This window comes from Cyprinus carpio, chromosome A16 (genome assembly GCF_018340385.1).
Source record: "Cyprinus carpio isolate SPL01 chromosome A16, ASM1834038v1, whole genome shotgun sequence".
Taxonomy (NCBI): Eukaryota; Metazoa; Chordata; class Actinopteri; order Cypriniformes; family Cyprinidae; genus Cyprinus; species Cyprinus carpio.
In genome coordinates, this window is record NC_056587.1 from 8,923,156 (window position 1) to 8,940,740 (window position 17,585).

Here is a 17,585-nt window from a genome sequence, read left to right on the forward strand (position 1 = left end):
GAAAATAAAGTTCTAACTGGTTTAGGGTGTTAACTGGTTTTTGATAAACACGTCTTCTGACTAAATCTTGTCTAGTCTCATTCTTGTGAACCCTATCTTGTGTCTCATCTTAGATTTTTGCCTTCACTTTGGTGTTGCTTAAATCTGTTTCAACATGTTTACACTTATGTTTGATTATTTTTGCATTTTGTCATGCCAGCCCATTTATTATTATTATTATTATTATTATTTTTATTGTTCTCTAATATAATTTTCATAACCAGGTGTTTTTGTTTTAAGCATTAATCTCACAGAATTTTGTTTTTGTTAAACTCTTTAATTTTACATTTTAAAAAGTTTTAAAAGTTTGCTTAAATGTATTGTTGCATGACATGACATTTTTTTACTGTCACAAGATAAAACTTAAATAATTAATATTGTCATCATTTAAAATGTTTTTGTCTTACATGGAACCATTGTCATAAAAACTTCTTTGTTATAAGATTTATTATTATTATTATTTTAATTTTTTTGGCTAAATCTCAGAATTGTCATATGGTGTGTCTTAAGGATGTTCAATAAATGACAACTTTTCTAAATTTAAAAGAAAAGCATACAACTATTAATAAAAAATACCTCAGGCATAATTTTACAAGTGTCTGTTTTAGATTTTTTTTTTTTTCATCCATATATTTCTAAAAGCATATGAAATTGATACATTATGACACTAAAATCTTTGTCCTCTGGTGTGACACCATGTCCCGTTATTAAACTCTATGGACAATTTTAATTAGTTGAAGGACCAGGAATATTGTTTTACAAAAAAGCATCTTTTACTGCATATTTGTCAACTACCTAAATATATTGTCCTATCTATATCTTGAAAGATAAATAAATAAATATATCCCCTTTTGGAAATCTGCTTAGAGCTCCCAAAACGCTAGGGCAGGCCCTGTCGGTGATAGACAGAATTCGAAAGATCTCCGATGGGATGCCTGCTGCTCTGCTCAGTCATGAGCCTTTAGTCTGTCCTATCCTGGACACAGATTTGAGGTAACATCAGCCTCTATATGATCTACTTGTCACAATCTCATAAATAAGCAAGGAGAGACGTTTGGGCAAGGTGGTGTCATTTCCTCATTCTTTGAGATCTTCTCTCCAGATCAGTGAGTTTTATGGTTTTGCTGCATGGCATCTGTTATGAGCGAGTTCCTGAACTTCGGTTTCATGGAAAGATCATTTTGGGTCTTAAAAATACAGTGTGCTCATGACCCAATGACCTGCAGTGACCCCGCACTGGCCGTGGGTCAGCCCACACCCAGCCCAAATATAGGCAAACTGTGGCATACTGTACATATTGAAGGCCAACTCTGGATAGTGTGGGCAGCCCTGACTTTGGAGTTTCTCACACAGGCCCCAAAAGGACATGCTAGCTGGGAAGCCACATGTCAGTCAGCTCAGTGATGGTATCCACACAATAGAACCAAACAATTCACAATTGCTATTCACAAAGTTCCCCCCATATGTCGGTAGTCATGGAATCCCCAATATAAGCCCCGCTGCAATTGGAGTACATAGCCAAGCCCAGGCCCGGTTCTATGGGGGTACTAGGGGGTGCTAAATACCCTCAAATTAAAGCAAAAGTAATTGAAGATCTGGCAATGTAGCCAATCACAGACATATCTGTCTTTAGTTTGTCAAAAGGTTTTTAACGCCACATGATGATGCTGTGAAGCGGTAATTTTCCATTGCATTAATTCAACATGCACATTTGTTGTGGTCAGATGAAGTCCAGCTAAGCACTGAAACAGACGGAACTAAGATTATTCAATAAAACCTGCTCATTCAGATCACTTGATCTCTGCTTTCTCTCACTTCTTCCTCTGCCAACCTCTTGGAACTTATAATTCCTGAGTTTATTGCAAGTCTTCTACTCTTTTTCAAAATAATAATAATAATAATAATAATTATAAATAAAATAAAATAAAAATATCTCATTCTTTCACTGTTCATCTGTCACTTTATTTTGTTTCCTGTATTTTTAGAAAAAAGAAACTTGAGACTGTCAATAAATGCACAAATGCACAAACTCAAGGGCCCATATTCACAAAACAAAAAAGTAGCTCATAACTTTAGCTCATAGTCTAAAAAATAATGGGCTGTCAATCCTAAATTTAGGACTCAAATTAAAGCTCCAAATCTGTGAAATGTTAGGAATAGTGAAGAGGACTCCTAAGTCACTAAGTTCAAACCACAAACTATCCTAAAATGGCTGTTGCCGGCAATCTGCCTCTGAATTTAAACATCTTAGAAACATCTGATGATAATGACTTTTTAAAAAGAAATCTCCTCTGGTTTTGGAGGTTATCCCAACTCAAAATTTTCCTTTGATTATATCCTTGTTTTCATTAACCAGTTGGGTAAGAAGTAACAGCTGTTCTTGCATCCAGTTTTTTTTTTTTTTTTTTTTTTTTACGTTTGCATGTATTTCTATCAGCCATGATTATTATACTCTGTTAATTAAAAAGCTGTTTATATGCATATTCACTAATTGTTTACAAGAAGCATACATGTAATAGGCTGACAATTAGCTGAACATATACTTGTTTAAAGGGATACTCCATCCCAAAATGAAAATGTTGTCATTATTCTTTACCACCGTGTCCTTCCAAACCCGTGAAAGCTTAATTCATCTTAGGAACACAATTTAAGATATTTTGGATGAAAACAGGGAGGCTTGAGACTGTCCCATACTGCCAAATAATAACATTGTCAAGGTCCAGGAAAGTATGAAAAACATTGTCAGAATAGACCATCTGCCATCAGTGATTCAGCCGTAACATTATGAAGCAACGAGAATACTTTTTTATTGTGGCAGATGGACTATTCTGACAATGTTTTTCATACTTTCCTGGACCTTGACACTATTATTATTTGGCAGTATGGGACAGTCTCAAGTCTCCCTGTTTTCATCCAAAATATCTTAAAAAAAAAAAATTCATTTTGCGGTGGAGTAACCCTTTAATTAGTGACAGCCTGCATTTTAAAATCTTTATTTGAATGTGGCAACATTTTTATTTTTAAATCTTTATATATGGCAACATCATGCTCTACAGTATTTCTATGAATAAATCTCTGACAGAGACCCCTTCCCTATCAGCCAATCTCTGTGTGCATAGTTAGTAAGTACTATGCTGACATCATCCATAGCAACGAGGTCAACCCCGCCCTTAATCTTCTCTCTATTCCTTAGCAAAAGTTTGTCTCAGCAGCTTTGTGAATAGGTTTTAAGAGAAAACTCTTAGCTAAAAACTTTTGCTGCTATTTTGGAGAACTCTTAGTAGTAAGATAAAATATTTTGTGAATACGGGACCAGGTGGTCACTTTTTATAGAACAACTATAGAAATTAATCATTTTCATAGAGAGCCTTTTTAGCCATCTTACCTTGTTTAGGTGGGATAACTGAACTTTCTACCATCTGTTATTGGAAATTAAATTACTGGTTTATATGTCCCAATATTAATAAAGTTTACACATGCTATTGGTCAGTGAACTAGTTCTCTGAATGTGCGCTGGTTGTGGATGTTTAGCCAGGACCAGTTCCAGAATTAAATCACTGTGGGGGCTCTCACGTATATTTTGTTGCCCCATCCATTGCTATGGTTATCACTGTGTTAATCACTGCTATTTCAAGAGTGAATCAAGCATAAATATGTGGATGTCTTCCCCGAAACTTTGCAGCGTGTATGTGTCAGATTCTGAATGGATTATAGAAATTGCGCAAAGAACGCTCCCTTTATTATCACTAAAAAGTGTCACTCATCTTTGTTCATCGCGATCTCACAAAGTTCCGTTATAATCAATGAAGCTCTCTAAACTGCAAAATGAATCTCTTATTTACATCACGTCTGCAATTAGTAATGTGATGATTCATGAGCATGCAAAATTGCACTTAATACAAACTCCGGTGAATTTTGACAAACTAAAGACAGATATGTCTGTGATTGGCTACATTGCCAGATCTTCAATTACTTTTGCTTTAATTTGAGGGTATTTAGCACCCCCTAGTACCCCCGTAGAACCGGGCCTGGGCCTGGCTATGTACTCCAATTGCAGCGGGGCTTATATTGGGGATTCAGAAACCTATTCAGAAAATGTGTGAACCATATGCAACAACAGAGTTTATCATGGAAATCAGTAGACTAAAATTAGTGTTTTGCTTCATTACAGATAGCCATAGATGTATTATTGTGTAAGCATCTCATTAAATCAAAATATAGGTTTAACAGTATGATATATCAGAAGGCTGAAGACAGATGCAGTTGCTTTTAAATTGAATTCATGTAGTCAGACATAGAGCTGGGAAAATCTCAGGATTAATTTAACAGCAAACGGAAGCAAACCACCAATAGGATCAGAGAGGAAGTACTGGAAGTGCAAAATATTCCCAGACAATCACTAAAACAAGAAAAATATACATACAAATATTAATACACTGTCAGCTGTACTAGAAAATATTAATTTCATCTCATATATTTTGATACTGTATGGTTTGAAATGTAAATTGCTATTGTACTATTATAAAACAGCTAGTTGTGGCCCTGGCTTCTGATTAGCAAAGTCTCTTTAAGACAAGTCATGTCACATGGTGGCCATCTTTGAAACACCTCTCGGGCATCCAAGTGCAGCTCCTATCTCTATGAATGGGGAAACATCCAATTCTCCAAAACTGTTCACTAAGTTTAGGATTAAATTTCATATTTGAAATCACCAAAGAAATCTGACAACAACTGTGTCATAAATGTTGCTACTTTTGCTCAAATAGCGTTATAAAAAGCTTATTTCTCAGGCTAGATCAGCCAGTGCACATGCACAGTCCTAAGCGCATGTCTCAGAGCGCTAACTGTTTCTATAGCAGCTGGGACTTCTAACTGCAGCTGCAGTGACGCGCTGACTTTACCGATTCGTGATTGGCTCTTCCATTCAGAAGGCGGGGCTTCCTGCGATTGAGCGGCCATATTGAGCGTTGCATTTTTCCCCATTCAAAACTATACGTGTAGATTGATGGCTGATTGTGACCACCGGCTAGCGGTTTCTTCTTTTTTTGTGTGTTGTTTGTTTCCTCCCCCTCCCTAGTAATAGTCTTGGGGTGGATTGGGCCCATAGGATAGAGAAGCTTATCAGGTTCTAGCTTGGTTTCCTTAGTGTTTCACCCATTTTGAACCGATGTGTGCAGTGTAGTGCTGTGATGTGTGCATCAAGGAGCATGATTGCTGTGGTTATGTAGGCTGAGTTTGTAGTGTTTGTTCTACCATAAAAGTGGTGTGCTATAGTTCACGTGTGGCATTGAAACCTAGGCCTGGTCCAGCTCGTAACCTGGGGGCCCGCCCTCCTATGGCTTATCCCTATGTCAAATTATGTATTTACGTGTTATTTATTGACAACCAAAAGTGACTAAATTTTATTTAAAGATAAAATAAAGATTGTATCTTTCTACTTTGCTAAACCAAGCCTGTGCGTGTGTTCTTTTTGTAACATAGAGCCCCCTTGCCCTTACTGGTTGTGTCCAAGGGGTGGCGTAGTTAGCATTGCCTTAGCTCTACGGGGGGTTACATACGAGTGACATGTCTTGGGTATTCTATAGTCTTTATGATTAGTCAGCGCCAATAGCTGATCGTTATTTTTGCTGCATAGCAACCTTCTGTAATTTTATATAGATATATTCTAACAGAAGGATGCCGAGAAGGGTCTGGCTGCAGACTTGCACTTGCACTCTCAGACTTGCATTCTAAGACTTGCACTCTCAGACTGCTTCCGCTAGTGACGTCACTTGCAGTCTTTATTTTTTATTTTGTTCTATTTATTTATAACTTTGTGTTTCAATCTCTCAACATTTTACAACAGTAGCCAGGTGGTGAAGACAAGAAAAAAGAAACTAAATTACAATGTCACTTGCAATCGCCACTTGCACTCTCTGCTACCTGTGACGTCACTTGCAATCAACACAAATCTTGCATGTTGCCAATGGAGACAAGAAGCTGTGGTGGTGATTAAACGATTAAAACTAAATTAGTAGGCCTACTACTATAACGTACAGGGTCCTGCAAGAAAAAGACAAGACCGTGGCCACAGTCAAATCCGTGGCCACAGAACAGCAGAATATGCAATGCACAAAGTCTTTCATTTTCCTCCTGTAGAAAAAAACAAACACTTAATATGGCATAATGTAGTAAGATCCATTAAGTTCAATTAAAATACCAAATTCGATATATAGTTATTATTTAATGTACTACAAGGCAAGCAGATAGCTATGAACACAATGCGCAAACTTTGTCCTCCCATACAGCAAAACGCTTAATGTTGCCTAATAACAGACTAAGATGATAAAGACAATTCAGTAGGCCTAGACTTTATGTCTTGTTGTTGACTCAACGTATATACAGACCAGCAAATGAACGTGCATTATGAAATGCATTAAGTGATTTTAAAAGGATCAACTCCATACAGGCAAGCAGACAAGTACAGAACGCAGTCCGTTAAATTGTACATTAAACGTTTTCCTCCTATAGAAAATCATTATAAATAAAACACATAATGTAGCTTAATGGACAAAGACAGTGATATAAACTGATATAAAGTTGTAGACAGTTTATTCTATATGGAAAAATTCTTAACGCGAAACTTTGCGTGTTGCGTTTATTCTGGGCTCACCTGCTTGCCTGTACATATTAGTTATATATTTTAATAATGTAGAGAATCATATTGAGTTTAGCCTTTATCATCTTAGTCCATTATGCCACATTTTGCGGTATGTGAGAAAAATACTATATACATATTCATTATATTAATGAACTGTAAATTTAATTTGATATATTAATAGCATCTTAATACATTAAGCCATGTTAAGTGTTTATGTTTTTCTGCGGGAGGAAAATGCTTAGCGAGAGACTTTGCGCAAGCGTTCATATTCTGGTGTTCTGGCCACGGATTTGCCGGTCTTGTCTTTTTCTTGCAGGACCCTGTACGTTATAGTACTAAATTAGTTTTAATCATTTAATCACCACCACAGCTTCCTGTCTCCATTGGCAACATGCACGATTTGTGTCGATTGCAAGTGTCACAGGTAGCAGAGAGTGCAAGTAGCGATTGCAAGTGACATTGTAATTTAGTTTCTTTTTTCTCGTCTTCGCCACCTGGCTACTGTTATAAAATGTTGGGAAATTCAAACAAAAAGTAATAAAAAATTCAACAAAATAAAAAATAAAGACAGCAAGTGATGTCACTAGCGGAAGTGCAAGTGTCTGAGAGTGCAAGTCTGAGAATGCAAGTCTGAGAGTGCAAGTGCAAGCCTGCAGCCAGACCCTCTTGAGGATGCCAGCTAGTGAAATTGCCTAATATGAAAACATTTCAATGAATCTTTCAGTGAGTGGGAGCATGTTTGTTTAATTTCACTTGAATAAATAGGGAACTTGGGCCTGAGATACTGGGGCTCCAGCATCCCTGCTATAGTAGGAAAAAAAGAACATGTCCCATCCTATAAATTACATCTCGTAGTAAGAATGTAGGCCTATGAGAATGGCAATACGGCGCTTAATAAAATAATGTTTTAATAAAAATGTCTGTCATTAAAAGGGTCCTATTATGCTATTATACAAAGTCTTGATTTTGTTTTGGGGGTGTACTAGAACATGCTCTCATGCTCTCATTCACATATTTTTTATATATATATTTTTTTTAACAACAATTTTATTTTCAAAGATTGTCATACAGGTTAAGACACCAGATACATTTTTCATTATGACTGAATTAATATATATATATATACTTTCAATGTCCATCAGTTCCACAAAAGAGTCACCATCTAGACTCTCTCTTTTCTAAGGTAAGGCATGAGGTCATCCCCTTTATCCGTTGATACACGCCATTTTTTTTTCTTTTTTCCAAGAACATGCAATTACACATTTAGCTTCCAGCAAACAAAGAATTAAAAACAATCTTTCATTTTTGATAATTTTAAAGTTCAGAGGACAAATATGTAATATACACAACCTGGGATAAAGAGGAATTACTTTTACCAATAATTTTACTTTATAATATTTAATATTTTAACCCAAAAACAATTAACTTTAGTACATTCCCACATACTGTACAATGAAATAAAGTTCCCTTCTCTTCTTTACATTTGCAGCATATATCAGGAATATTCGGGTTAAAGTGATGCAACTTAACTGGAGTGATATATTGTCTACTCAACCATTTATACTGAAGCAGTCTCAGATGTGTACTAGTTGTCTGAGTTTGGGCTTTTAAACATGCTATTTGCCACTCTTCCTCAGTTATGTCAGCCTGCAGGTCAGACCGCCATGCTTGAAGTCTGTCATTTAATGATTGTTTAGCTTTGGCCACAAACTGTTTATTTTACACAGATACCTGACCTCTACCTTTCAAACAGTTAAGTGTAATATTTTCCAAAGGAGAGAGAGGAGGCACAACCAAACCTAGGCTTTGTCTTGATATAATGAAGCTACGTAGTTGCAAATATTTGCGGAATTCAAAAATTTGTCCTAATTTCTTCAAAGGACATAAAGTTTCCTTCAAGACACCTTACTAATACCTTGAATTGACCAGATTTTAAAACCTGGATCGGCTCTACCAGGACGGAAATTTTCATTAACCAAAAACTGTTGTGAGAGTTGTGGTAAGTCACTTAGATGAGCAAGAGCCTCAAACCAAACTATTATAGTGTTTCTGGTATATGGAATTTTAGTACCTTTAGTTAACTTCTTAGCATCAGCTGAAAACAAATATAAATTCAAAGGAATTGGAATAGAGTGAGCCTCTAGATAAGCAGGTCAGAGGATAATTTCCATCAAGAGGTATAAACATTTTAGACTTTGTTTACACCACACAGAGAGGAGCTTACAAAGCCCTCCCCCTCCCCCACCTTGGTGCCTCAGACCACATCACTGTCATGCTAATGCCTGCATACAGACCGCTCATTAAAGTCGCCAAACCAGTTCAGAAACAGATTCAAGTGTGGCCGGAAGAGTCGTCAGACGCTCTTCAAGACTGCTTTGATACAACAGACTGAAATATGTTTAAGCAGGCTGCCACTTACAATAACACCACTGACCTCCAGGAGTACTCAGAGACTGTCACTGCCTACATCAACAAGTGTATTGAGGATGTAGCAGTCACAAAAATCATCACTCTCTGGGCCAACCAGAAGCCGTGGATGACAGGGGAGGTCTACAGACTCCTGGAGATGCGGAACGCTGCCTTCAGAGCTGGAGATGAGGTGGGCCTGAGAACAGCCAGGGCCAACCTATCCCGCGGCATCACAGAGGCTAAGAGACAGTACTCCACGAGGATAGCCCATCAATTCAGTGACAGCAGAGACACTCTGAGCCTGTGGCAGGGGATACAGACCATTACGGACTACAAGCCCCCACCACGGACCTGTGACAGCAACATCTCTCTGCTGAATGAATTGAACACCTTCTTCGCTCGCTTTGAGGCACAAAACAATTCCACTGCACAGAAGACTCCACCTCCTCCCGGTGACCAGGTGATGACGCTTACCCCGGACAGCGTGAGGAGATCCTTCAGCAGGATCAATGCACCCAAAGCTCCGGGTCCTGACAACATTCCTGGGCGTGTACTGAGAGACTGTGCTGCAGAACTCACTGATGTCTTCACAGACATTTTCAACATCTCACTTAGTCAGGCTGTTGTTCCCCCATGCTTCAAAAACTATCTCACTTAGTCAGGCTGTTCTAAGCCTGTTTTAATCTTGCTTCAATGACTACCGTCCTGTTGCACTTACTCCCATCCTCATGAAGTGCTTTGAACGGCTAGTCATGCACCACATCAAGTCTGCCCTCCCCCCCTTCCTGGACCCATTCCAGTTTGCATATCGGTCCAACCAGTCGACCGAATATGCCATCTCAACTACCCTCCACTCAGCACTCACACATCTAGAGAAAAAAAGACACATACGTCAGAATGCTGTTCATAGACTTCAGTTCAGCATTCAACACATTCATCCCTCAACAGCTCATTCACAAACTGATCGAGCTGGGGCTCAACACTTCGCTGTGCAACTGGCTGTTGGACTTTCTGACTGGAAGACCTCAGGCAGTACGGGTCGGCAGCAACACATCCAGCACCATCACACTGAACACTGGGGCCCCCCAAGGATGTGTGCTGAGCCCCCTCCTCTTCACTCTGCTGACCCACAGCCGCACACCGTTACACAACTCCAACCTCTTTATTAAGTTTGCGGAAGACACGACTGTGGTGGGTCTCATTAGCAACAGAGATGAGACAAACTACAGGAGTGAGGTGAGCCACTTGGCCGGGTGGTGCAGTGACAACAATCTCTCTCTGAACGTGGAGAAGACGAAGGAGATTGTTGTTGACTTCAGGAGAGTGCACACTCAGCATGTTCCTCTGATCATCAATGGTGCGACTGTGGAGAGAGTGAGCAGCACCAAGTTCCTGGGCGTGCACATCACAGAGGACCTCTCCTGGACCGACAACACTGCAGCACTGGCCAAGAAATCACAACAGCGTCTCTACTTCCTCCGCAAACTGAGGAGAGCCAGAGTCCCACCCCCCCATCATGTACACCTTCTACAGAGGCACCATCGGGAGCATTCTGACTAGCTGCATCACTGTGTGGTATGGCGCCTGCAACGCGTCCTGCTGGAAGACTCTGTAACGCATAGTGAGAGCAGCTGAGAAGATCATTGGTGTCTCTCTCCCCTCCCTCCAGGAAATTTACGGAACCCTTCTCACTCGCAAAGCCCTCTGCATCGCAGGTGACCCCACCCACCCGTCACACAGCTTCTTCAGTCTGCTGCCATCAGGGAGGAGGCTGTGAAGTCTCCAGGCCAGGACCAGCAGACTGAAGGACAGCTTCACCCATCAGGCTGTCAGGAAGCTGAACTCACTTCCGATCTTGCCCCCCCGTCCCTCTTCTGCCCCAGGCACCACTGAACTATGACCCCCCCCCCCCCCAGATCCCACATCCCCAGGTCATTCCACCCCCCCTCCCACTAACATGCGATGACATGCACCAGTCACTTTGTGCAGCATTGGTCTGCTCACTACCTCATTCACCATGGAATTGACGTCATTCTACCACCTCATCAGTCAGTTTAAATAAAATAACTGCTCTTGAGCCCTTTTGTCTCTTAATCAGACTGAATAAGTTTTTTTTATGCACTAAAAATCTTTTTATCTGCACTGTTTGTTCACTGGTTTGCACATCTATTTACCATGTGCCTTGCGCAGCTTTATTTAACTTTATTTTTATTTTTTATTATATGTCTTTTTAAATTCCCTTATTGTATAGTTATATCTTATATTTTATATTTGATCTAGATTTTTAGGCTCTACTGTTAGTGTTATCTGTATGCACCGGGGGTCTGAGAGTAACGCAATTTCGATTCTCTGTATGTATGTACTGTACATGTGGAAGAATTGACAATAAATCAGACTTGACTTGACTTGACTATAATCTTTCTCAAAATAAAACATTGCTGCTCTAATTTGAGCTGCCCAGTAGTACCATTTTAAGTTTGGTAGGTTTAACCCCCCCCTTCTATCATAAGGCAAGTACGGAAAGGACAGCCTGAGACGAGTGCGCTTGTTGTTCCAAATGAAGTTTTTTTCATTAGGACAAAAAAAGAGGAATGTGGAGGGAGGGTGATGACAATTTGGGTAAGATTGACATTTTTAATATATTAAGATGGCCAACTAATGAAATGGGGAGTTTTGTCCCTCATTCACATAATTTACATTATTACAATACTTTTCTCCCCATCCTTGCACAAACGATTTTTAGTTCCGGGTTTGAAGGGCCGCCTTCCAAAAAATGGAATGTGATGTGATTGGTTAGATGTCCCAGTGCATTGTGATTGGCGAACAACTTAGACGGTGTTTCAGTACTGCCACGCCTCTTGCCAAAGCATCAAGTTCTGTCTGCCCCTGTATAGTTAAGGATGGCATCAATATTGCCAGTGGTGCCTGCAGGTATATGGCTGTACGCACTGTGCGTACCATGAGATCTCAGAGTGACCTGAGATTTGCCCTGCAAACGTTTCAGCAGTTATTACACACACACACACACACACACACACACACACACACACACACACACACACACACACACACACACACAGCAGTTCATTCATAGTCAGAGAACATAATTTGTCTTAGATGAATGTTTTAACATTTTTAATACATTTTTGATTAGCAAAGCAGCCCATCTTTACCATACTGTGATTTTATTTCAGTTATTACATTTATGTTACATCTGTCTGTCATTGGTTGTTTTTGTGATGCATACCCCCTAGTCTTGTATTTAAACCCTCATGGTTGCCATGTTTTAGGGTCATGTAATGAAGGACGTTATGCTGTTCCATGTTCCACATGTAAGGTCATTTTTTATTGTCAAAACAAGCTCATAGTTAATGTTTAAGTTTTGTTTCATATCATGTATTAAGTTCATAGTTTAAGTTTATGTTTTTGGATCATCACCATTGTGAAATAAAACTGCACCTGGGTTCTCTACGCCTTCGTCCTCATCTGCTTCAGTCATTGTTCAGCTTGGTTTGAAAAAAAAAATGCTCCCTAGAGAATTGTGTGGGGGACAACCTTGAGCTCTGTTATTTGGCAGACTTCAATGATGTGGCACAAAAGTTTTTTTTTTTTTTTTTTTTTCATCATGGTTTTAATGAGCCAGTTTATTCATAGATGCCTGGTGGGAGAGTAAAATACTCTTTGGCTCAATATGATGAGAGTCACCTTAGCATCACATCAAAATCCCACGTCATGGCTGCCACCCTGAAGTCTCCTGATTTCATTGCCACCAAGTTCTCGTCAAGGCTGCCAGGCCAGAGTCTTACATCTTGGCTGCCATAGACCCTGCTCCTGAGCCTACGTCTGTTATGGGCTACAAGCCAGAAGCCCCATCCTTGGTCCCAAGCCAGTGGGATATGTCATGTCTGTCTGTCTGGTGGTTTTTGTCCGTGCTGCCCATAGTCTTGTATTTAAGCCCTCATGTTTGCCATGTTTTGGGGTCATGTCAAAGGACAATATGCTGTTCCATGTTTCACATGCCAGGCCATTATTGCCAAATCAAGTTCAATCAAGCAAAATCAAGCACGTTTATTTTTTGTTTCATGTCTTCAAATAAGTTAGTAGCATATTTGTATGTTTTTGGATCATTACCACACTACTAGTGGGTTCTATACATTCATCCCTTGTCAGCTTTCAGTTGGAATTTCCGACATTTGAGTGATTTGATACTGTCATATTTTAATTCAAATGCATTTTGTTTTATTGACTACAATATTGTAGATGATAAATATTGAGATAAATACTTTGAAAAAGGGCAAGGGCTTAAGCCCACAATTTGTGGTGCTTGACAAGTGCAGGCTTAATTAGGTCTCTTCTCCAATATAAAACACAACATGTAAACTCCATGTTATAAAAATGCTGCTGCTGTTCTTAATGAAATCACTGTGGAATACATAACGGATTTCCCCTATTACATGTAATCAGAAGCTGTTTTGTGAATAGAAATGCAGTTCTACCATTAGCCACTACATGTTTCCAAAATGGTAAAATAACACCTCACCTATTGAAACTTTTTAATTGATCCTTTAAAGACAGTCAAACATCATTAAAGATATTTACATTGGTAAGTATTGTATTCAGATCTAAGATTAACATGTTGATCCCAGATATGTGAATATAGATAGATATGTTAGTTTAATTAAAATGCACATGGTAAGGAAAAAAAATGCACATGGTATCAAGCTAATTGTATTATAAACCAGAAAGCTGAAGACCGATGTATTGCTTTCACATTGAATTCTTGCGTAGTCAGACACTGGGTGATGGTTAATAGTGATTTCTCATGTTTGATTCACCAGAAAAAGAAACACACCACCACGAGGATCAGAGAGGAAACAGTCTTGGCACTGGAACTGCAAAATATGTCCAGGCATTCACTAAAAGAAGACAGAGATGCAGATGTGGCAATTAATATTTTTCATACAAAACTATCTGCCTACACAGTGGCCCATCCATGTAATGGAAAATAATAAGATGTATACCCACATCTACCCACAATCTAAAAAAATCTGACCATATGAAATTTTGGCTTACCCCTCAGTGGGTTGTGATGTAGAGGTGGTTGAGATTGTTTGAGGTGTGGGAAGAGCTCTTTTGGCAGAGTGGCCAAGGGGTATGCTGGGATTCCCCCAGTGGAGCGCTCTGTTGCGATGCAACTGTGTCCTCAAAGCACCTTCGCATGGCGTGGTGGTCCCAAGCTTCCCTCCAAGTTCTCATCCACGCTTGTGGCCAAGGCTTACAGAGCTGCGGGTCAGGCCGCTTCTGCCCTGCACGCCATGGCGTGGCTTAGGGTTATAGAGGGCCAAGGTGCTCAAAGAGCTGCACGGGGGCAGTGCTGACCCAGGGGTTTTGCAGGAGGCGCAGCCTTCACCCCAGCCGCAGCGAGGGAACGAGGGTTACATACGTAACCAGGACGTTCTATAGCATCACTGTAAAAATACATTTTGCAACCTTTATTAAAAAGAGCGTATGTAGCTTTTGTTATTAAACAAAACAAAACAAAACAAAATGTTATTAATGAATGATTGCAAAAACATTACAGGAAATTGCATATATAGATAACTGTGTCTGTATATAAAGAAAAGTAGCTCTGACTGTGGGTAGCATGAAGCTGATAGTTTGTTATTAATGGGAAATCAATGGTTGGAAAAAAAAAATCATCCATGCAGAACAGCAGAACCGAAGCCAAACTAGAGGGCCAAAAGTTAAAGAGTATAGTTTTTCTATTTTATTTTATTTTATTTTATTTTATTTTATTTTATTTTATTTTATTTTATTTTATTTTATTTTATTTTATTTTATTTTATTTTATTTTATTTTATTTTATAAATTAGAGACTTGATGACTTCCTGTATTGTGAATACCGTCACAGCTAATGGTTACTGCATGTTGTGCTTAAAGGGGTCATATGATGCGATTTCAAGTTTTTCTTTCTCTTTGGAGTATTACAAGCTGTTAGTGAATAGATAAGATCCCTAAAGTTACAAAGACTAAAGTCTCAAACCCAAAGAGATATTCTTTATAAAAGTTAATACTCGTCCACGCCCTCCTAAAACACCTCGTTTAAACACACCCCCACATGTCTATGTCAGGATGTGGAAAGATTTGCATAACTCCGCCCAAATGTTCAAACAAAGAAATAAGGCATAACTTTGATTCTCGCTGTTGCTGCTGGACTATGTTGTGGAGACGCTGTTTCATTGTGAAAGCGAAAATACTTTTTTTGGCCTTCCAAAAGAGGACACAATTAGAAATCAGTGGTTAAGTTGTATTTACAACACTGTTCCAGAACAATTAAACCGAAATATTCAAGTGTGTGGAGCACAATTTATGGAGGACTGTTTCCTGATCCTGGGAGAGAAGACTACAATGCCGGCTGTTCTGACTTTATATGTTTTCATATTTAAAGAATTTGGCACTGATGATTCAAACTTGAGTTTTGAACAGTGTAGAGTGGAGCTTGTTGTTTGTCATTTCTCCAATCACAAATGCAGACATGGTTTTATGTTTACGCGACACGATACAACGCCACATGTAAAAAGACAGTGTAAGTCATTATAATCAGTAATTATATCCCCACTGGATGCAACAAATGGCTCGTTTGTGATGGGTTTTATTGTTTTTGTCTTGTTGCGCTGGTGTTCTGACCAGGACACGCATCACAGTATGGTAAGGGGTGTAACATTTCTGTCACATGCTTGAGGCATTCGGTCAATCACAAAGCACTGGATAGCTGGCTTATCAGCATACACCTCGCTTTTCAGACCGATGAGCTTCATAAAAATCAATGAGTTTCAGAAAGGCGGGGCATAGAGGAGAAACAATAATGTACATTATGTGGAAAATAATTTTTTTTTAACCTTTAACCGCATAAACACATTTTATTACACAAAATACACAAAATAATTTTCTTTTTAGCAACATCATGTGACCCCCTTTACAATGGACTTTAGTCATGTTATATTTAGCCAATATAGCAGATTCTCTTATTTCTTAATAACAGTGTTACAGTTTTCAGTAGGTTTACCTTTAAAAACACTTTTTTCCCTGTGTTTTGAATAAGCATACAACAGAGCTTAAATGGATATTCATCTTGTAGCACATGATCCCTGCTGGGCAGTTGAATGTGAAGAAACGCTGAAATCCATTATTGTCACTTTTGGGCTGGGTAAAAACTCAGATTGAAACAGCCCTGAGATATCTATGACAAAGTATTGAGGATTAATAAACAACATTTGAATTCTTGCCATCAAACCTGTTCACACAGAACCCCTTTTTGAAACACGAAAGAAATTGAAAAGATTGCAGAGTTCCAAGATCCGTTTTTAAGAGCTTGCTTTTTAAAGTTGATACAGTCTGGCATTAAAGCCTGAAATACAGAAAAATCAGCGAGACACAGCAGTCACCAATGTTCGTCTAGCACATGTTGGCAAAATAAATAAATAAATAAAAGCAATTACAATAAACAAACAACAACAAAAAAAGTCTGTGAAATTGGCACTTAAAACATGGTTTCTCTGAAGTTACTTCACAAAACCTACCTTGCATGCTGAAGAGAAATATGATGTCACCACCCTTGATAAACTCTCTTTTAGTGAGATCTTCGTTCATTATGGCATATTGATAGCCCCAAAAAATTCCCACATATACGGTCTCATTGCCAATGACAACTCGAGTTCCATTATTTCGAGGATTGTCCCAGTCATTTCTGCCATCTGTTACAACAAAATACAGTATGGCTTTTAGGCCCTGCAAAACTACATATAATAATAACATTGATCATCATTTAACTAAAATGCTGCATGTAATATGTTATGAGAGAAAAATAATCAGATTCTCACAGGAAGAAACCAAAGTAGGGTCAGTCGTGAAGCTTTTCTCAGAGGACATGTGCTTCTGTATGTGTGGATTCTGGTCAAGTATCTGGAAGGTTATTTTTCTCCATAGACAAGGCCACTGCAACTGGTCATCATATGCACCAGATACCAGACCAACATATACTGAAAGGTAATTCTCATACACTTTTAAGAGAGCCTGAAAGCGAAACCCTCACTGGAGTAATACAATGGACTGTACATCCAAGTGCCAGACACACTGTTGTTCAAAACCTTCTCAAAGTTCAGTTCAATTCAATTCAAGTTTATTTGTATAGTGCTTTTTACGATACAAATCATTGCAAAGCATCTTTACAGAAAATTAAGTTTCTACAATATTTAGGAGTAGCTTATCAGTGGTGACTGTCAGTTTATGTGCATACGGCAGAAATGTTCAGAAAAATCAATAAAAGACTTAAACAAACAGACGATTAACACTATTAACAGCAATTATGTAATCAAACTTATAGCAAAAGTTGGTAGTTCTGTATGTTGTCTCTGGGTTAGCATCATCTGAGGTCCTCTGAGGGGCTGGCATCATCTCTTCTCAGGTGTTCTGGATCAAAACTTGAGCTTGTGTAAAT

At 38.8% G+C, this 17,585-nt stretch overlaps 1 protein-coding gene across 2 annotated transcripts; it reads right to left on the reverse strand.

The window, feature by feature from the left end:
• Positions 1-16,218: 16,218 nt before the first annotated feature.
• On the reverse strand, positions 16,219-17,190 carry LOC109057790 (meprin A subunit beta-like). Of its 2 annotated transcripts, none has more exons than XR_002012321.2 (3): positions 16,969-17,177; positions 16,669-16,842; positions 16,219-16,328 (listed from the first exon to the last, which is right to left on the reverse strand). XR_002012321.2 is itself a non-coding variant. In XM_042772439.1 (3 exons), the coding sequence occupies exons 1-3, from the start codon at positions 17,015-17,017 to the stop codon at positions 16,468-16,470; spliced, it is 252 nt and encodes an 83-aa protein (XP_042628373.1). In that variant the 5' UTR covers positions 17,018-17,190; the 3' UTR covers positions 16,225-16,467. The 2 variants fall into 2 exon arrangements, 1 of the variants encoding a protein (XP_042628373.1); XM_042772439.1 differs by having other exon boundaries at positions 16,225-16,496; positions 16,969-17,190.
• Positions 17,191-17,585: the final 395 nt, after the last annotated feature.